We start from the raw sequence: 22,676 nt of genomic DNA, 5'->3' as shown, positions 1-22,676 counted from the left end.
TTGCAATTACTTAAAGTAAATTTATCTGTTTTTTTCCTCAGATTCTCTGGTATGCTGGTTTATTCTGCAAATAAATATACATTATCCCAAGTCCTCTTTGAACAGTGTCATGGAATCACAGCATAGTTGACATCAAGCTAGAAATTTACTCATTTGCCAAAACTGTGTGGTGCGGTTGCATGAAGTGTCAGTATGTAGGGAAGATGCTGGGAACTGCTGAGATGATGTTTAGGAATCTGCAGTTTGGACCTACATTCTGGCTGATGTTAACATCTCTATATTTACACAAGCACAAATTAAATTGAGCTAAGTAAGTCTGACAAGTCATCTACCTCTTTATGTTAAATTGCTTTGCTTTTTCAAAACTAAAACTGTCTATAATTCAACCACTTCATTGAAAGCTGCACACAGGTGTTTGGTGCACTAAGGCACTAAAATAATTTATGTCTATTAGTCTGACCCTTCTTAACATTAAAACAAAACTATTTTTGTTGTTTTCTTCAAAAAGCTTTCAATATGATGAATCTCCAATAAAACCAAATGCAACTTCTGATGATTTAAACTGATCCTTTAAAAGATAAATCAGATTCCATGGTTAGCACTGTAATCATCTTGTCATGCTTAGTGTGATTATTCACCTTTTAAAAGTAATAGCAAAGTTTTTCAGATTCTGCAGTCTTCTGCAGGTTCCTGGAATGAAAGAACTGTATACATACTACGTAAAACAGACTGCTGGATGAAGCTTTATGTTTATGATTCCAAAACCCATAGGAAATTATATATTGACCTCATATTTAATCCAAATGTACTATAAAACAGAACAGGTTTTTCAAGACTTAAATGAATTTAGTGAAGGCTTCATTAGGAAATATTGGAAATGTGTGCCTCAATTTGCTAGGAAAATAGTTGTGTCATTATCTGTCATCTTGCAAATAAACAGTTCAGTTAGATGTGTGCATTTGAGAACTGCAACTATGGCAGTCTGCCTTGTATTTTCAATTGAAAGTATGTATGCCTTAGTCCATATTGATCTGAATTTAACACCAAATATTCAGTTAAAGAAATTTATTTTTTTAAAATTACTTTGCAATCAAAGATTGCTTGTCTTAGGAGTAAGTAGAGGAAAAATATTGTAATGATTTTCATGCAGCAAACTTTTATCTACTGTTACATTTGGAGGATATTTTGGCTACTATCAATGCATGCATCTTAAATGGACTAAAATTTTATTTTTAAACTTCCTCCTTTGATTTGGACAGTGCTGAACGGTAAGAATTTCTGTAAAATTGGATACATCCTGTCTTTTGTTAATAGAGCATAGGCTACACTATAGTTAGAATCTTCTGAAACACAGCACTAATAAATACAATTAATGTTATTTTAATGGACATTTTTATGTTGCAGTGATCAGTGTAAGCTTTCATAGTGAAGTACATTTAGTACATATGGTATTGCTGCAGTACTAATTACATTTATTGCAATGGCTTTTGCTCTGTGTATCAGCCCTGCTTTTGTGCGGTGGACTGTTTCATAGAGGCACGCAGATAAAATATATGCTTGAACACAGCAGATGATATTAGAATAAATAAATGTTGAAGTTGGTTATAGCTGTCTGAAGGCCTCTTAGTTATGAAATACGTATCAGGGCTAGTCCCAAGGGTTTTGAGGATAACTGTGTCAAGAGATAGATTCTGAGAGTCTGCTCTATATGGAGCCTTCCAAATCTGTTGATATAAGCTCTGCCACAGTATACCACTTCTTATTTTTACCATAGCCATTCCTCAAAGCAATGCTCAAAGGTTGCAAATAAAAGTAGGGTCTTGTTGTAGTATGTACTCTGCAAATAAAGGAGGCAGCGGTGTATAATCCAACATGGTGCATAAGCTACTTTTATAAGGGTGCTTATAATATTAGACTTGGAATGATAAATAGTGGAGTGCTGTCATTTTAGCAGTGCCCTTGGGCTAAATGGCTGTTCTGAGAAGTGGGACCAAAGGCCACGGACATGGTACATGCACAGTCTTGGAGTTACGACTCTTGACAGAACCCGTGTCTCTCTGGCTTTGGATGCTAGTGCACATGTATCCACATCTTGATTCAGAACTGCAGGAGGATAAATGGTAATATTACCACACCATACTCAGTAGTTTATTGCTTCTGCACAGATAGTTGTGTTGTCCACAAAGCAGTATCGGATCTGTGCCAAATGTTTAATTTAGGTAAATACGTCCATGATTCTAGAATAAGAACAGGTATATGAAGTGAAAGACTCTCAGGCCTGATTTGCTGATGATTTATTTTTGTTCAGCTGTCATGCAATGCCTCTCATGCTGGCTTCTGCTCGGGTAGAAGAACTGGTTCTTTTTAATTGCTGATATGCTTTGGGGCCTGAAGTATTTATTAAATTTTTAATAATAGAAAACTGTACATGTGGTAGAGTATAATATTGAAGACTGAGGCCACAATGCAGAAAGGGACATTAAAAATAGGAAAGTAATAGGATACTTTCAGTTGTACTTCTAATGAGATGTTAAAAGCTGATCAAAAAGAGCACTGGAAGGAGAGGGTAAAGCCAACAAATCTCTTCATGTTAGCTTCATTCCTTGGAATGTCATAACCCAGGGGGAAAGGTGATTTCTGATTTATGGGTTGGATGTGGCTCCCCCTGAAGCAGCTGACCTTGGAGCACAGCTCCTGGAGCTCTTGGAGCACAGTCCCTGACGCCTGTGCCGACCCTTTTCCCTCAGCTCTCCTGGGCAGATGGCCTGGGGATTCTATTTCTGAGAGTCTAGCTGACAACAGGACCTGTGCCCAGTGGAGGTGGCACACTCACCCTGTGATGAGGACTGTGGCAGGAGAGTGGGCATGTGTAGGAATAAAGAGCTCACTTGGTGAAGAATTTCCCTAATGTGGAGAGGTGCCAGTGAGTAGAGTGCACAACGTGATCTGGCTAATGCAGAAAAGTCAGCCCTTCGTGAATGAAGGAGACCGTTAAATAGAGCATGACCTCAGGAAGATGGGACTAAAAATATGGAGAAAGAGGAGATAAAGAAGGGGAAATTAGGAGAGTTTTAAAATGGGAAGCAGCTTGGCAAGTCGCATTATTGGACATGAGTAAGACTGTAAAGCTGCAGGAGAAAGGGTCTTCCCAGAGATAGGTATGTGCATCAATAAAGGGAATGGGGGGAATAGAAAGAAGTGGTGTGGGAAACATGGTTTCTTATAAGTATGTTTTTCGTCCAGCTTCTGTGCAAAAAGTTTACTGTATTTTTGTTAGAGCTCTCTGGCAAATCCATGTGGTTATGGGAGTAAACTGCTAATGTCTCACTGGAAGTGAGTGGAGAGAGATTAATATTTTTTACTGCTATGTCCAGAAGACCCTCCATCTACTCTCTTATCACTTAAAGGAAAATATCTGTTAAAAGTATACTTCAGGTTGATGTTCATGGTGAGAAAGAAGATGAGTCTGAACAGCCCACTCTTGACGTGGTGATGATTGATATTCTAGTGTGATTGTGGTCAATCAAATGGTCAAGTCAGGCTCTAACAAGAGTGCCCCAGACTTAATGGCTTTGAAGCTGTGGTTTAAAAAGGAAATGTACCCTGGCTAAAGGGCTGCACGCTAACCATTTGGATTTAAGTTTGGAAACTACAGTTCTTCCTTGACATTTTATGTAAACCATAAAAATTATGTCAGAAATTAGTTTCCTGAATTTCAGACTTTTGTTTCATGTGCTTTCTTTCACCTGTGACAATCAGAGATCTTTCTAGTTTTCCCATATATGCCTGCTAGGTTTGGTGGTACCTCCTGTAGTCAGTGTATATTGATTTATAGCACTGCCAGGCCCAGCTCCTAGCTTTGAATCAGAAGCCTATTTCCTGTGTCCTGTATCTGCTTTCACAACATGCCGTTGCAGCTTACTGCTCTTTCTCATCTTGAAGGTTAGAAGAGGATTAGGAAATTAGGAGAGATGGGTGCTGGAAGTCAGGCAAACGAAAGGAAGTCCCACAAGTTCCTGGATGTTCTCACGGCTGCTCTGAGATCAGAAGTTCTCTTGTGTCTCTAAAGGGAGGGGAAAAACTGACCCAGTGACATCTCATTACAACACTGCCACATGTTTCATTCCCAAGTAAAGGGAAAATTTTGAATTAGTTGACTTAGAAAGTTGGCCACAGAAACACATGAAAAAAAATACGTGCAACATTTAGGAGAATCCACTGCAGAAATGTCTGAGAGTACACTTGTTTTCACATGCTGTTGTTATTTCTGCTGTTCTTATGGGAAAGAAAGCCTGCGTTTTTTTTGTGGTAGTTTTTAATGCTTCAGCAGCTGATGTTCCTGTCTGTTGGGATACTTGATCATTAAAGCAGGCCTTCAAGCAGGCTCAGTGTACTCTATGGCATGTGTGACACAGCATCAAAAATGTCCTTTTGTATGTGTGTTCTAGAGCTGATTTAGGTAATGTAGTAACTCTTAAAATGGGGGCTTAGGGCATCTGGGAGTTTAGCCTGGTATCTGTGCAAAAGTCTCATAGCTTAGCACCAAAAGCAGTAAGGTGGTAGATGATGGCCAAAACTGTAGCCCAATTTGGACACAAGACTGCCCAAACTAGCAGACCTGTCAATTCTAGTAAAGATCAGGACAAACAGGAAACTCAGTGCCACTAAAAATAGAATTATTTTTATGTCTTCAATTTTCTGGAATAGTCTACTAAAAAAATAATGCAAAAGATTGTGAATTGATGACGCTAGATGAATATTTAGGTGAACAATTTCAGCATTGATTTCTTTCCTAAAAAAGTACATAACATTTCATTTGTAGAGCACCAGCTGTGTTGGCCCTAATCACGTCTCAGTTAGGTGAGGATGAGGTGTAACGCTCAATGTTGTTGCAGAAGACATGCTGTCAAAGGACTTTCTTTATGGATTGTGAGCTCAGGACCTGTGTATTATCACCAAAATCCTGCTGGGGTTATGGTGGCAGTTTTTTATGGTAAGGAATTGGAGACAATCAGTTTGGAGCTGATCAGTTTAATCTTTGGCATGTGTGTTTTTGGTTTGATAAATTAGTTCTTGTTGTTTTCTGTTCACTTGCTTGTGTAAAAAGCATGGTTTGTACTAAGCTTCACTAGTGAATGCCAGTGATAAACTTTGAAAGATTTTAGGGTTGCTTGTTGCTTCACCAGTGAGCAAATGTGAACCATTTCTTCTTCTTCCTCTGTCACTGGTGCAACTGCGCTCTCCAGTATTGAATAAACGGTCCCCTGTTAGAACAACTGACATCTGGAAGACTCTTCACAGTACTTCACATAGCAATGTTCTGACTCAGCCATTAGTTGTCAGAGCTCAAATCGGGGTCATCTCAAGAAATCTGTAATGCCTTTTACTTCTAGCTGGTCTGAAAATCTGCTTAATGTTGTCATTCAAAATTTACATGGTTTCATTAGGCTTATTAAAAGCAATGAAAAATGCAGCAGTACGTAACACTGATAAAGCCTTTTTACCTTGCTATTTCAAATCACGTTTATGGACGATGGATTTAGCTTCCCACTAGCCCTGGGCAGAGGTATTATCTCCATTTTATGGGCAAGAAAACTGAGTTAGATTCAATGACTTGTCCAAGGTCATATGTAAGACTGATGGTACTGGGGAGAAAAAAATGTCCAGATTTCTGCCTTAGTTAAGTGATAATTTTTTTGAATAAACTCAGTGTCTTGGAAAAGATGCATCGATGTCTTTGTCTTTAGGGTTTTAAAAATAATTTTGAGGATTAATTTCGCAAGCCATGAATCAGTATTTCCCTTAAAAACATGATTCTCATGACTGAGAATATTAAGAATTCATCCTTTTTTATAGACTTCAGTTCACTGCTTCCTATAAAAACTTTGTTGTAGTCCACTTTGGCTCTGTTGATGTCTGCCTTTGTGAAATAAAGCTGCCCTCATTATTTAGCTTTCTTCCATTTGCATATGTACAAGAGGGAACAGCTGCTTTCTGCAGGGATTTTGTGTTCTCATTCATATTCCCACAGTAGTGGCCTTGTTCTGAAACACACTGCTACCCTGTGGAAAAGCAGAATAATACATGGACAATCTAGCAATCAGTCTGTTATTAAACATTTGGAAGTACAGCCTTAAGGGGAAAAATATAAACATAGAGTTATAGTTTTAAATCTGAAGCAAGTGCCATGTAATGATGATGTATAAGAGTCTCTTCCTCTTAAAGCCATTGGAAAGATGCAGGGAAAAATCTTTTGGAAAGAAATTTTGTAGTCTTCTTTAGTTTTTGAAAAAACAAATCTAATTTTACTACTAAGAATGTTTTGTGTTTTAAAAGGGAAAAATGTGATAATGCTTATTCCTCATTTGAAGGTGATCTTGGACATTCCATCTAAACTATTGCTATAGCCATGTACAGAAAATTGTGCATATAAACTTGAGATTTCCAAGCATGATCCAGGCAACAGTTCATTTCACAAAGATTTATGAATAATGAGGCAGTCACAGGAATTTGGTCTGTCCTTCTTTCCTTCCTTCCTTTTTTTAAAAAAAAAATTTTTACTTTGTATTTTCTGATGCCTAAATATAGATTTTAAGAGAAGTAAAGCTCTAGCTGGACATGTAAACACACAATTAAAAAATACAATTTGTACACTTCATGTAAAAATGCAACATCTCAGTGACTTCTGAGAACTTTGCTTTTTAGAAAAAGCAAGTACATTCTCTTTCCTTTTGTCTTTAAATTTTTTAAGTATTAAACTGACTTTGAGGAAGCATATACAATTTTATCCCAAAGCATCAAGGCATGCGTATGCATGAGGTTGTGAAAACCTGTGCAGTTAGACTAGGAAGTCTTAGAAAGTGATAGTTACAAGTGCACCAGTCATTTAAATTAATAAAAAACAAGTATGATTCTGAAGCAAATGCTTCTTTACTGGAATTTTATCACCTTCTATTATTGGTCTTGTTTTCATAGTAGCAGAGAGTATTAAAATATTTTAAAGAGGGAGGAAAGCCCTTATTAATATTCTGTTTATGGATATCTGAAAAAAATGGAAGGTTATAGTCTGACCTAGAGACCTTGGCAATGTCCTTTAAACAAGCATTAATCATATGTAGTGCATTGAATCATCATGTGCAAGATAACACTGGTGACCTCTCCAACTGAGAATAACAAATGACTCTTAATTTTCCTTTCTGTACGTGACAGAAGTGTTGACAACCTCTGTATATTTTTTCTTTTGCCCTGTACCTAATCAACTGATCATTTTCAACACAAAATTTTCCTTGAAGTATATCTTTTCACTCCTATTTGCATAATAGGTACCTGTGTAGTGAAACATGTAATGATTATTCATCATATATTCATGTTTAGGTCTAAAATCAAAATACTTTCTGCATCTTTGCTGAAATGACTGAAAAAAGAGAATCAGATTACATTAACTAGTTAAAATATATGACATTTATAAAGCTGTTCTTCAAAATGCAGGTAATAATACACCATGCTACAGCATTACTGGGGAAGATGCATGCTGCCTGAAACATTTTTTTTTGGCTGAAATCTTCATATGAAGATTCATATGAAAAACCTGACAGAGTTATGCATGATCTTCTACATCACCTGTATGAAAGCTACTTAAAAGTCCTAAAAAGGGGTCATTAGTATTTGTAACAGGAGTTGTGATGTGTTCAGAGACATGTCTTTATATGCAGTTGGAAAGTCTGAATAAATATTTTAGATCTAAACTGAAGACTTAATTGCCTGTCAGTTGCTGAAAAGATCTTGTTAAACCAATTATAACCCCATAATCCCTGTAGTCTGCATTCTGTTATGGGCTACATTGCAACTATGGAGTAGCGGAGGAATCTACAGGATTGGTGTGCCTTAAAGGGTTAACAGGCACCTTAGGCAATATTTCATGACCCTTGATGCCTTTACAGAAATTGCATCAGGATTTCAACATTCTGGCTTGTCAGTCTTGCCATTGCTCTGCCACCTGCAGTCTGATTCTCCAGCTGGTTTCCTTCTCCCATTTTTGCAGCTTGGCCGTAAGTACGAGCCACGGCTGCTTGGCTGAGCCCTTCAGAGACTTGGAGCTCATTCTCCATCCTGCTGTTCATTCAGCTCTTCACTATGGGTTTGGAGGCAAAAGCAGCGTGCCATTTGTTGGCACCTTGAGGTGCTGCACATCAGGAGTCTGGCCTTGCTTTGTCTTTCACTGCTCTTAGTTGCTAAAACTGAATGGTTCACAGAAGAATGCATGAGTAGAAAAGGATATCAGATTAAATATCAGAAGGCTCAGCATTTTGAAGTACCATGGAGCATCTTTTTAAGGAGTTGTAATGGGTGGTTAAATAAACTCTCTGTTGCTGGAATCCTTCAGAAAAAATCTCGAGTGGTGGTTTCAATCTCTCTCCACTGGTCAGTCAAGACCAAGTACAGTTGAACTTTCTCACTGATCAGCTAGGAAAATTGTCAGTAGGGTAAAGTGAAACCCTCTTGTTTGATTGTATAGGCAATGTCTAGGCTACTCATTTTGTTCACATAATTTGCTCTTTCCATTGATTCCTTGAGGTATGAACAACTTAGAGAAGATCAGACACTCTTATCACAATCCAATTAAATATTGAAGCTACATTTGAGTTGTAGCATTATTGTTTTGCTGGAGTCCACTGTGAGAGTTTTGCCAAGGTTTAAAATTCCTAAGGCATATCATGTTCTGTATTACAGAAATCTTAAAAAAACCCCAAAACTTTATGCCACAGCTTCCAGCTCAGTGAGCTTTGAATTATGAAAATCTGAATGATAGAAGAAAAATTAGTGAATTGAGCCACTCTGCAATTTATAATACTTCACATACCTATGTAATGTCTTTTTTTTCCTAATGGGCTTACATTCTAGTATGCTTTTTAACCAGTAAGATTCAGATTTCATCCTTCTTTCATGACTTGCCTCAAGGGGAGATATAGAATTTTACTTCTAGAAAATTATTTCTGTTATAAATTTTAGTTTCTAATTGGCTAAAACTCTTGCAGAACTTGCATAGAGAGTGTTTTATGTACTGCAGTGCACTGTGAAGGATAATAACGCTGCCTTAATCTCCTCTTCTACTCGACCTCAAGAGGACACCACAAATGACACTAATTCCTCTTAGTTGTTTAGAAAAATATGCTTTGATTAATATTTGCCTCTTGTAGGGGTAGAATCTCAAAATGGAAAAAAACTTGAAGGACTGCAAATCTTTGTTGTAAACTTCAGAACTACAGAGGTATATGTAGGTGTAACTAAATAGTTTTGTCACTTTTTAATTAAAGTTTATTGTTTTCTGCTTTCTCACTATGGACTTCATGGCAGCTTTTTTTCTCTTTGTGTAATCTTAATTTAGTCTTACTGCTTCAGCTATTTTTTTTTTTTTTGAATAAAAGATGTTAATTTACTTATATTTACACAGATGGCGATCTCTTTTTTTTATTGAGCAATATGCTACAACACATTATTTTCCTGCTGGTTTTCTGTTTCCATAGAAATTTCTTGATTAAAAAAAACCCTTTGTGACCTTTCCTAATTATAATAATTTTAACTTCAGTAATAAAAAAAAGGTCAGGAGGGTACATTTTTTGTCTATAAAATATGACAGTAGATGCTGTCTCAAAGAAATAATTAAATGGAGAAGTGATAATATGTGTGAGAGGATCTTTCTGAGAATATTTGTAAACTTCTGATTTCTAAATGTTGCCTTCAGGCTTGGTAAGAAAAGCTCAGTGTTTGTAAAGATTATCCTGACAGCAATATGCTGGGTCAATTGTCAAGACATGTTTAGCACAGGGGGATGTATTAATCTGCTACAGCTACCACTGTAAGTGGTTGGAATAAATAGAGGGCTCAAGCAGATGAAGAGGGATTAACTGTGTAAATTGAGCAAACTCTTCAATCACTAAACCACTGATTTTGCAAAGGATTGGACTGCTTTTGCAAATATTGATTACTGATTTGTTACTGGGAATGAAGATGATATAATTTGTGCAGTTGGTATGTAGTAAGCTATGTGAAGTGTGCATCATTCATATTAATGGGATTGTCATAGGCATTACAGAAACTGACAGATTTATTAGAGCAGCACTCTTAACAGTGTCATAGTTAAAGTTGTGTCAGCATTTCCATTAAAAGTTCAATTTTCTTTTTTTTTTTTTGGTGTTCATAGATCAACTTTAATATTTACTCTGTTGAAATTTGGTAATACCACTTTATAGCCTTGATACAATTATTTTGTACTATTTTAAAGAGAACTGAATTAACACTTTTGAAATTAGAAGAAAATACTGTAGTAGAAGTTTAAAACAAATTTTTGCATGTTTGAATTCTTTGTTTTGAGGGCAACCTTTGGGTGATACTGTGCATGTTCACAAGTTTCATTATGCCAGGTTGGTAGAGAAGTGATGTGTGTTAGGCAGTTGCTATGAAGCGAAAATAACTGCGGATTTTTTGTATAAATGAGTTATTTTTCTTGTATTAAGGCTTGTCTGGCTTTTTTCCTGTGCTGCTAGTTTATCTGATAAAAGTTATTATGTTGCCTACAAATCCTGTCCCACTGATGTCCACAGACCACAATACTATCACTGAATACTTCACCAGACCAAGCAATGCTACTCTGTTATCAGGTTCAGTTAATTCATACACCATTAATGTTATAACTGGTTCAAATTTCAACAGTGGTTGTATTCATTGGGTGGTTTGTCTTTCTAATCCTTGATTAGATTTATTTGCAGAGATAGACTTAAGGAAAACTCAGGTGTGGTGTGAGAATCAAGGGACAAAAAAATGAAAGTTAAATGAGTTTGGAAAAAATCCCACTGACATTTATTCATCTACTTCATCATTGTAAAAGTCTTCAGTTGTAAAATATGCCCATTTCTCTTGATGTGTCATCATTTTTCTCTTATACAGATATCACAAAACTCAATCACAGCTCTTCTCTTGATTCTCTCCCAAATTGTGACCTGTGTTGCAGTGTACGACAGTATCTGTGATTTATAAACTTCCAGTTCCTTAACTTTCAGGATTTCCCATGATGGATGCTGAAGAAACCTATATGTGTTTACCATAGGAAAAGATGAGCTGGCATCTTGCAAGTCATATAAGTGATCCCCTTTCATTTTTGGATTTCAATACCATATATGGTTTCCAAATAAAAATAATTGTTTCTAACTGTAAATAAAAAAATATTCTTTCAGATATTTCTACTTGATGCTAAAGCTAGCAAGAACTGCAAGGCTCATCTGAGAAACGTCATGTAGCTTGGTGTAACTTAGAAAGATCCTTGAAAAATTAAGTATTTCTATTGACTAAATGTAACAAAATAGGACTTACGGGAGAATTGGAACAGTTGGTCAGATCTCCTCTCTCTTGTTCAGAGACAAACAGCTTCTGTCAGAGTTCTTGTTGCTTGTGTCTTCAAGTGTATGTTTTTTTTCTGGAGCCTTCAAATAGACTGGAAAATATTAGTGCAGTCATTCAGAAAACTTGGGAGTTGATATTGGAAGGTGGTTCTTCCTGTCATTCTCAGTATACTCCAAGGTGAATGGCAACTGAAATTTACATCTGGAAAGCTTTCAGGAAATACAGGAGTGTTCTGCTGGCTTCCCGCAGTGTGCTCTGCTGGTTTCTTACAGTGTTTCCCTTGTTCTTTTCAGTGGTCCCATGCAATTACAGCAAAACAGGAGAGTGTTTTATCTTTGTGGAAGCAACCTCCTTGTGAGAGGGGGCTTGAAAACAGTGATGTGTTTTTTGAACCATAAAACATTTGGATTTTTATTACCTCTTTATTACCTCTTTCAGAGTACTTGGAAATAAAACCACTGTTTAAGTCACTTTTGATTTCCTTGCCTTTAATTTTTCTCATGGTCTTGCTCTGTAGATTGATTTTTCTAAGTGCAATGTTATCATTGCAGGAGACTGTAATTCTACCAGAACTTCCCACTTTTACATACTGAATTATATTTGATATGCATTTTGTGTGCTGCAATAAGGAAAACTTGAAAGACTCGTATGAGACTTTCTTCTTCTGTTATTATTTTTAAAAGGCTTGCCTTTACATGCAGACTGCATGCGTATAGGGTAAAGTCATACCTCCATTTTAAACCAAATTAGCTTTCAAATGCAGAGGAGCTTTGAGTGTGATAGTTCACTGATCACTAAGCAAAGCTTTTTTCTTAAATTATCAGTAGTAGAAGAAATGTATCAAAAATGAGGCAATGAGGCAGAACATTCAAATAATTTTGTGTTTGCAGGAATACATAAAATGAAATTGAAAACTGGCTTAGGACCTCTTCATTGAAATCTGCAACTGCCAGTTTTAAAGATGTGTTTTTAGCTGACTGTAGGAATTTGAATCTTTTCCTTCATACAGATGAAAGATTTTCCAGCTCCAACTAGTAATGTTAAAACTTTTTCTGATCAAGGATATGAGCTGTTGGAGCATTTTAAATGCACGGAGTGTGTATGTATGTTTCCTTTCAGAAGTTTCACAGGCCAAGCCTTTGGCCAAGAGTCAGAACAGTTGGAACTTTGCAGACTACACAGCTAATCCAAGAGGGCTGCCAGTTGGCACAAATGACTTCCATATATAAAACTAAATGCAATTTACATTGAGTTTCTTGTTGTTTTTTCATGGCAGTCTGAGAATTTCCTTGTTTCTCAGGATTTCTTGGGTTTTGCTTATTGTATTTATGGTGTGTTATGCTTCTGATCAGAGCATGAGTTAAAAGGTTCCTCTGATAAAATATCCCTCTCACAGATTGAAATTCACATTGAAAGATTTTTCTCTTTAGCTAAATTTGGCACTTCTGAAACTGTACTGTTCTGGTTTTTTCCTTTCTTTTTCTTTCTTTCATTAATATTTTTAAAGGGGGCATAAATTAGCTTCTAGAAACAGAACAGTTTAGAAAAGTATGTATACACACTGGAACTTACTCAGAAGAGACAGGGTAAAAAGTTTGGGAAATTGTTAAATTAAGAGGACAAAAATTTATATGCTTTTTGTTTTATGAACGTGTGGTTCATGGAAAATCTAACTTGCATGGTATTGCCAAAATTTGGATAAGAGTTCGCAGAGTTCACATTGTAGTGGCCTTTACAAGATCTGTCAAAATATTGTTGAGTAACAAATACTTGGATTACTAGGACATTGAAAGTAAAAGAACATGTATTAGTAATCTTGAAATGCAATTTAAAAGTTCATTGTTTAACTTTGCAAATGACATTTGGCAGTTTTTCTGCCAAAAGATATTAAATCATTCTTGTATTTGGTAAAATAGTTGTCATTGCTTGATCTTAGTGTAGGCTTATTTACTGAAATAAAAGGGCCCATTGCCTGTCGATGGAATTTTAGGCCCTTCCAAAGTACTAATTAAAAACGTTATGACAAAATAAGAAAAGTAATAGGGAACTTCTGATTCCCTCAAGTTTTTCTTAAGGTACTGTGGCATGTGGATATTTCCAAGGGATTCTTAAGTGTAGGTGGCTATTTAAAAATAGCTGTAAATTGCAGAGAACAATTGTAGTATTACCTCTCCCAGGTGTGTTAGATATTAAACTGAAAACTGTATTTTTCACCTGGAGGTATTAAATGATAGATTTGAACTTGTTGTTTGATAAGCCTGTGGAACTTATTTCCTGTTAGCCATCTGGGAATACAGGAATCATGATATGGTTAAAGATGCTATCCATGTGCGGTTTTGACATCATTCTGGTCAAACTCCAGCTGTAGACTCTTTATTCCTGGCCTTTTAATTTTCTCTGATTAGCTAACAGCACCTTCTGTGGTTCAAGCTGTCATATAGATATTCTGAGTCTTTACTTAGGGTTTCTAATCAAAATTGGATGTGTATGCTTGTCTGTGAGACAAAGCTGGGAAATTTCAGCTGGCCTGCATAATTTCATGAGAATTCCCAGTGCCACTAATTGATCCATGATGGTCTGTTTTGACTTGGTTCTGTCTGCAAAGCAAGGGTATTGTTTTTATCTCTGTGTTTTCCTGCCTACTTTATTTCTCATAACAAAGTTTGAAGCTGTTGCACTGGCAGATTTGTATTGCCAATCTCTACCGTTGATGCACTTTTCTGGTAGCAGCAATTCAGACCTCTGGATGACTGAAACATGTCTTGTGCTGAAATGATTGAGTAAACCTTAATGATTCTTTAAACAAAACTTTTGCATGCCTTACAACATTTTTGTATGCCTTGCCTTACAGTGATGTGAATGGGAGACCTTGTACAAGAGACCTTTTCTTTGCTGCTTTCTTTCTTCTTTCCTCAGAATCCTTGAGAAACAGCAAAACTAGGAAGGCTGCTTTGGTGAAATGTTCAGTGGCCCCTTTTCTAACGCTGTAGGATAATGCTTGCTTACAGCATTAGAAAACATTTTAAAATTCACACACACCCCTCCCATGTGCCCCATTCCCCCCCCCCCCCCCCACCCCTCCTTGTGTCATGGGTGTAATTTATGAAATTTTAATTCAATATCTGGATGAAGGGGTGAAAGCCGTGAACTTCTCTGTACCTTAAGATGGTATGCAAATGTATCAGTAGGTGTTTTAGAAACAATTCAATAATCATCAAAAGAATGTGCAAATCCAAAATCCAGGACAATATTAGCTTACAAATTCAGAGTTAAGTTTGGATGAGGAGTATGTGATCCAGGATAATTCCATTTAACTGTGGAGCATAATGAATGGAGCCAAACTGGCTGAATCCTGTAATTTGTTAAATGAAAAAAGGAAACTTTATTGCCAAATGAAATGCTACAACTGCTATAGAAACTTCACTCAGAAAACATATGTGGATTGAAAAGCCATGAATGTAAGGTTTGTAAAATTTAAAATAACTAAACACACAGTTTAGGGGCTAAATAGAAATGACTAAAAGAATTCTCATGCTAACTGCTTCAAAGAACTAGATTTGGTTTTTGTAAAGACTCCATTGCAGTTGTTTTTAGGCTGCCTGGCCCACTGCCTTCTCCTCTGCTTACAGGAAGGAAGGAAAGAGAAGAGAAGGGTTTGTACCACTGTCTTTCTAAGAGACAAGTCCATAAGAAATACTCAGTATTTAAGCCTCTGAGAGTGTGGTATTAATGTTTGTAGCCCAAACCTCATATGCCAAATTAGAAAGACTTAAAACTAAAAACAGATGACAGCGCTTCAAGTATTCTTTATTAAAATACACTGCTGCATCTTCTTGGAGGAATATATGAAGGCAAGTTATTATTTGAAAATTATTGTAAACTCCTAGAGACCACAATGGGTAAATGCTAGGGATGGCTCCAGAACAGAACTTCATAGACTAGGCAGCCTTTGGAACAAACACTTTGAAGACCAACATGCTGACTTTTTGTGAACCAATATTTCAAAAGCTAAACATTTGCATTACATTTATTCCAGGAATGAAATGCGTTTTCTTTAACATTTATCTTTTGATTATTGCATGGTGAACTAAATCAGAGCTACCAGGCTTCTACACTTGCAAAATGCAAAAATAATCTTTGTGAAAGTGTTGAAGACAGTTAATGAAACTGATGAGATTCTACATGATCTTCCTACTGATAACTTTTCTTTAATTAGAAGCCTCTAAGAAATGAGATATTTTTTTCAAATGCAGTATACATTAATCTTCTCTTTAATAAAATCAAAAATAAATGTAGGGAGAAGATATGCATATAATAATAAACCACCTCCTCTTTAGCCTAGATTCACAGTGCTTGTGCAACAGATGTGACTCCAGTGTGTTGCTATGTACAGATTCAAAGATAATTGAATCCTTCTGTAATAGCTATTAAAAATGGGTAAATGCTGTATTTCCAGATCAAAATGAAATGCAGAGATACGAAGAACTTTGGAAGAAGTGTGTGAGAAGGGGGGTGGAAGGGAGGAAAAGAAGATAAAATTACTTTTTTTGTGTTGCTAGAAACATTACTCTTTCTTTGCTCAACTTTAGCACAAATATTTTCAGACTATCTCTGCCAATTTTGAATTGCAGCCTGAGACATAGCATAAAAGCCCTGTGCTAGAGGACAAAACCACTTATTTTCAACAAGTAGGCTGTCCCTTTGTGCCAAAAGATGAGCTGGTGGGGAAGAAGACCAGCCTGGTTGAACAGGGAGCTTTTGCTGGAACTCTGGGAAAAAAAAGGTTATGACTTTTGAAAGAAGAAGCAGACAACTCAGGAAGAGTACAAGTATGTTGTTAAGTCACGTAGAGAGAAAATTAGAAGGGGAAGAACTTAATTTGTCCACTACTGTAAAAGATAATAAAAACTGTTTTTATAAATATGTTAACAACAAAAAGAGGGCCAATGAGAATCTCCATCTTTTATTAGGTTCAGAGGGGGAACGTTGTTTTCAAGGATGAGGAAAAGACTGAGGTACTTTATGCCTTCTTTGCCTCAGTCTTCAACAGAAAGACCAAATATCCTCAGGCAAACCAGCCCTCTGAGCTGGTAGACAGGGACAGGGAGCAGAAGAGACCCCTGAAATCCAGGAGGAAGTAGTTAATGGCTTGCTGTGCCACTTAGACATTCACAAGTCTATGAGACTAGATCAATTCATGCAAGAGTACTGAGAGAACTGGCAGAAGAGCTTGCCTAGTCACTCCATCAGTCCTGGCTCACTGGGGAGGTCCCAGATGACTGAAGGTTGGCCAGTGTGACACACATTCAAGAGAAGAGCTGGAAGGAGGATCCAGAGGACTACAGGCCTGTCAGCCTGACCTCAGTGCTGAGGAAAGTTATGGAACAGGTCATCTTGAGTTCCATTGTGCTGCACATACAGGACCACCAGGGGATCAGGCCCAGCCAGCAAGGATCTGGGAAAGGCAGGTCCCGCTTGACCAACCTGATCTCCTTTTATGACCAGGTACCCACCTAGGGAATGAGGGAAAGGCTGTGGATGTTTTCTCCTTAGACTTCAGTAAAGCCTTTGTTACTGTCTCCTGCACATTCTGGAGCCTATAGCAGAACTGGCAGCCTATAGCTTGTACCAGTGAACTCTTCACTGGGTAAAATACTGACTGGCTGGCTGGGCTCAGAGAGTGGTGGTGAATAGAGTTACATCCAGTTGTGTTGGTACTGGGACCAGTTCTGTCTAATATCTTTATCAGTGATTTGGATGAGGGCATCAAGTGCACCCTCAGTAAGTTCTCAAATGACACTAAGGCACAATGTATTCAGTGCAAAGAAAAAGAAGCTGGAAAAATAATTTTTAATAAGTGTATTACTAATTACAATTGTATTTTTTTGTTAGAAGAGCATAAAGAAATAGTGATCACTGTTTTCTCCGTATAATCAAACGAATATATTTTTTTTTCTTTTACGAGGCATGAAGAACAGTGAATTTGAGCAAGATTACTTTGCCATTATTATGGTTAAACGTCTGGTCCTCTGCTAGGAAAGCAAACTGTAATCAACGACTTAGCTGCTACTGAATTACACTTATCTCCACTTCGCCTATTTAACTTCCCATAAGCATGCTAAGCACCTCTTTAAAATGCATTGACCTATGTTTATTTCTTGCTTTATGTATCCCTTAGCCCACATTGCAGGATTAAAAAAAAATTCTATTGGTAAACAGTGCCAAATAATACAGTCTGGTTTTGTTTTATTTATTTTGTATACAGGATGTAATTTTTACATATTTAGGTCCTTCAAAAATCAAAATTCCAGGCACAAGGATTGAATTTCATGCTGTGAAGTGACAGTGATGAAACTTGTTTTTATGTAATGGACTGAATTCACTGTTGCAGTAAGGTGAAAAATTAAATCACTCAGGCTTTTGCCTGTTTGATTACCAAGTTGAAAAAATTGTAGTCTTGTCATAAGCTGTGGTTTTGAGATCTTTCTGAATCACAAGATATTCTGTGTTTGTGGGAGTTGTGCAGTGGAACCTATACATTAATACACCTATGTTAATAACATTCATGTTTTTCTGAAGTCAAAGCATGACTGGTAAAGCTGGCTTTATGCATGAGTGAGAGCGTTTCACTTTCTTTTCACTGGAGGAATTTTCAGCCTGGCAGCAATAGGAGTATAATAACTGCCAGCTGCTCACTTGGCACAAGAGTGCCTAGAACCAAGAGGAAGAGCCCAGTACATTATCCATATAATTTACTTTTCTCTAAGATGAAGGTTTAGGCCTCATAAATATTTTGATCTGGTCTTTCATGGCTTTTGTACACATCAGTCTGAAAATATGCATGTGGAGCATAACTTGGAGATTTTATTTTGGAGTACATTGGAGTAATTCCCACCAATAGGGAAGAGCTAGGAAGGAAAATTATTGTGGGAGATTCTTTTGTGAGTGGGTGGTCAAGAATGAAGGAAAACCTGTAGGATTAAGCAGATGGACTTCCCTTATTTTATACCATCTATTGGGCATGCAAGATTATCATCTCCCTAAATACTGGATAGTTTTGAACTGGTCTTCACATCAAAAGAATAAAGTTCAAGACATTAATTGTGAGGCAGAAACTCTGGAATAGAAATGAGACCTTTTTATATCTCAACTCTGTGCTTGCCCACTACTATCAGGACAATGACACAGCAGAAATTAGGTCTGAAAGAGTAAACAGAAGCAATCATTGTGCCTTTCTCTATGTATAAACCACACAGCTGCAAGCCACAGAGCATTTATTACTCACAATGCCACTTTTCTCTTGGGTGTTTAAAATTGGCTTAAAAAACTACAGTGTACCAAATGAGAAACCAGGGAAGACTACAATCCTTTTAACATCTTTATTTCTAAATAATTTAATCATATCTGGAAACAAACCATACAGTGCTAGGAAGGCATGGTGTTCTCTGGTGGTCTCATTTTGAGAGAGACGTTTTGCTGTGATCTTGTAGTGAGCTTGACCATACGTTTCTCATGAACAGGCATTGAGACACCCAAGAAACGTTGTACCAGTAGGTGCTATCTGCATCCTCAGAATGGAAGCTTCTTGCATCTCCACATTTAATTTCTTACAGTAGACAGTCTCCAGTGAAATTACAGATAACTGGAATAAAGGCCATTTCACCTGCATCCATGAGGGAAGGAGAAAATTCTCCTTGTCATGAAGACATCCTGGGCCATGCATGGGAGTATAACATGGGAAATTCTGAGCTCTAAAGGAGTATGTAATTTGAAGCATGTGTCTTAATTTGCTTTATAGTTCTTTTCTTAAAATACATAGTAATGCTTTCTTTCTTGGCAGGATTCCTCTGTCTTAGATTATTTATAGACGGAGCTGTCTTATTCAAACTCTCATGCTCCAGTCAGCTAATGAACCTCTGATCTCAGCTGCTGGTGTAATGTAAGCAAAATACTGTAATGAAGTATAGTAAATATACTATAATGCTGCTTTAGTGATACTTTTTTATGAGATTTATGTAAAACCTGAAGTATTTCAAATGAATAGGGAAGCAATAATCTGATTTAAAAGCAGCTGCAAAAAGCAACTTACTGCGTAAATTCCATACTTTCTGCTGGGAGTTTCTACATCTAGCAGTTGCAGTTCACTCTAAATCCTGTTTGATATGTGGACAAAAGGGTACAGAAATGAAAAAAATGAAAGAAAGATAATGCAACTTAGAAGTTTCCCATGTAGAATATCGGCAGTAACTGTAAGGAAATGTGACCGATTCTCTCCTCTTTCTTCCCCATGTTATTTTTGTTGTAGCACTGGGACGACAGTATATCCATGTTTGCGCCTTCTTCTTGCCACATATGCACAACACCTGTGGTTCATGAGAATCTGGGAGGAGGTGGTTCTATCCTTTATGCTTTTCATTCTACTTATTCTCCCCCCCTTCCTTCTGAAGGTACAGGGCAATGAAAGAAGGAATTTAACCAGATTTATGTTTTTTCTTTCTTGTACAGCTGTATGTGTTGTGGGATATTACAATTGGGTCTGTTTCTACTGCCCTTTGACTAAAGTTCCATCATATTTTTTGGTTCCCAGGCTTCTCTGACGGAAGGATAATAACATACATATGATCTCTTTCTGCTTCAGCTACTTACAGATTGTAAGTGGCAGTGGGGCTGACCAGCTGCAGGTTATTTTTTGGAGTTACTGCCTCAGTTGCTCTGAGGAATAGAAAAAGAAATGGCTTCTCTACAGGTTAAGGATGAGAGTAGGACTTCTTTCTGCAGTGGCAACAGACAGTGAAACACTCTGTTTCCATGCATGTTCTTTTCCTTTTCAAGGAAATGCTTTCAGTGCCCTGTTCAAAATAAATGTCGTTACAGAAAATTCCATCACCAAATTTATCCTGACTTGTCTCAGCAGAAGTAGCAAAATTGAGAGTGGAATTTTGATTCTATGAAGTAGTCAGTTCAGATGACAGAATAACACCAGGGACTCCTCAGAGTATGTGTTTCTCTGGTGCTGTGTTGTCCCATTTGATTTGACTGTTCACTAAATGATCACTGGCCAGGTTCCCTCATCAAAACCCAAACTCATATGAACAATATTGGGTAAAGTTAGATCTAAATGGCAGTTGAAATTCTTAAATTGTAAAATTTAAGAGTGAGCTGCTTTTGTTTGTTTACTTAGGTTTTATGTCTTCCTCATCTGTGAGGCTGCACTGTTCTAAGATGAACCCTACTGGATGAGGTAGAGTTGTAAGTGTTGCACACTGATGCCTCCCAATGACCAATATAAAGCAGCACACGATCCATATTTGTAAAAATATTTGTACAAAATATTTGTAAAAACTCTTCACCTCCCCCACTCATAATACCATAATTGCACCACCTTTTAAAGTAACTGTTAAACATATCACATTCCAGCCATCAAGTGTCTTTGTTTGTAATTCCCATTTAATGTTGGGCTATGGTTGCATATTACCAAGCAAAGGGAGGACAGCTGTATCACTTGAAAATGCATGTTGATTCTGCTTTTGTATTTTTAACACAATAGTCAGCAAGCCATAGAAGCTAAAATAGAGATTAGTATACTCCTAATCTTTAAAAAGTAATATTAATTTAAAAATGAAGTGGAAATATCAATGTCAGTAAAATTTTATCTACTGTCTTTTGGTGTCAAACAAAAGATTTTGCAGTCTAAAGAGCTGGTTGCATTATTTAAATAATGTCTTCTCATTTTGAGTATTTTCAAATCAGCTTTAAAAATCAGCATTTTCTGCATGTTCCTATATCTTTCTTGTCTTTTTCCTGTCATAACTGTATTTAAATAAGGCTACCATAAAACAACTCATTTGTGAACACTGAATTAAAAAAAAAAAAAATCTATTTTAAAGAACAACCTAAAAACCCAGGAAATTGACATCATCTTTCAGAGACAGTGCTTGGTTCAAGGTCAGACCATTGATCTTTCACCCAAACTACATAATTTAAAATGGTATTTTTGGCACAGAATTTGTCTGCTAATATCAGTCCTTTTCTCTATGTTTATATTGATAGAACATAATGAGATTACATATATTCTGATGAATAATGGCTGCCTTATAAACTTGCCACCTACCTACAGCGACTCTTATGAATATTTGATGATAATAAGTAGCAGGAACTTCGCTGTGTTGCTTACATGCACTTAAAAAACCTAGCAGCACAGGAGTACCTTTTGTTCTGCTTTTTTTCTTGGGGTAAGCAGTATGATATTTATATTATTATTACATATTAGATGTGTCTAACATATTCTTGTTCTTAATATAGGAGTTCTATTTAAATCATCATTCTGTTGTTTTAGGAGGAAAAGGTTGAAAGATATAAGACACAATTTTTAACATTTAAAATTGTATATTAAGATGAGGCAGGGTTGAGTGATCAGTCTTACACTTCTATGAATTAGCAGTTGAGAAAAAGGAAAAAATGCAGTGAGCTATACTCAACATTTTGCAGATGCAGACATATTGTACAAGGTGTCTAAAATTAGTGTCTGTAGGTCAACAGTTTTGTAAACCTCTGTACAATGTCTTTGGTTTATCCATTATCACCTTACAGATACTATAGACAGTAGTTTTGTGTCATATATTGCAAATTGGGCAAAATCTGTCAGCAACAGGCAGCACCTTTTATTGTCTCTTCATCTGGTTAATTTTGTTTTGTAGATGTGTAATAGAGAGTCTTCACCTTGTATGCTGTTTCAAGGTATTTTGGTGTGAAGCTGGTATCAAAAACCACATTTCTGATTTGTGTTCAATTGAGATTCTTGAGTGTGAGTCTCCTATTTGAACATTTGAAAACATACTTTCATTATCCAACTTGCTTTACAGACTATGTTTGAAACAGTTGCTGTATTTTGTTTGAAACAGTTGCTGAATTTCGTTTGATTATATGCTTTTCCTTCTGAGACTTGCAAGGCCTGTTATGCAGCTATATTTTTCCTTGCTCAATTGGTGAGGACAACAGCAACAGCTCTGAGATTGATAGGCAGATGTTTCAGTTACTTAAAATAATCTGGCATAATAGTTAGTAGATTTTTTTTTCAGTAGCTCTTGCATATTGAGTGTGTAAAAGCCATAATTTTATTAATGCTCCTATAGCAGTTGTCTTGAAAACCAGTGCTTTACAGAATTTGTTTATCTTTCAGGGAATCAGTTTCCTCCTGTTGCAGCTCAGGATCTTCAGTTTGTTCTGAAGGCTGGATACCTGGAAAAACGTAGAAAAGGTAAGTCTAGCTATTTTTTGTG

General features: G+C 36.7%; 1 protein-coding gene across 1 annotated transcript in view; it reads left to right on the top strand.

The window, feature by feature from the left end:
• The window catches only part of SKAP2 (src kinase associated phosphoprotein 2), a 118,986-nt gene that overhangs the window by 45,770 nt on the left and 50,540 nt on the right, over positions 1 to 22,676 (top strand). The window contains exon 5 of the mRNA XM_012571628.5: positions 22,577 to 22,654. Coding sequence (XP_012427082.3) covers positions 22,577 to 22,654 — 78 coding nt within the window. The remainder of the gene's footprint in view (positions 1 to 22,576; positions 22,655 to 22,676) is intronic.

Source organism: Taeniopygia guttata, chromosome 2 (assembly GCF_048771995.1).
Source record: "Taeniopygia guttata chromosome 2, bTaeGut7.mat, whole genome shotgun sequence".
Lineage (NCBI taxonomy): Eukaryota > Metazoa > Chordata > Aves > Passeriformes > Estrildidae > Taeniopygia > Taeniopygia guttata.
Note: the sequence above shows the minus strand (reverse complement) of the source record. Positions and strands in the feature narration are given on the sequence as shown.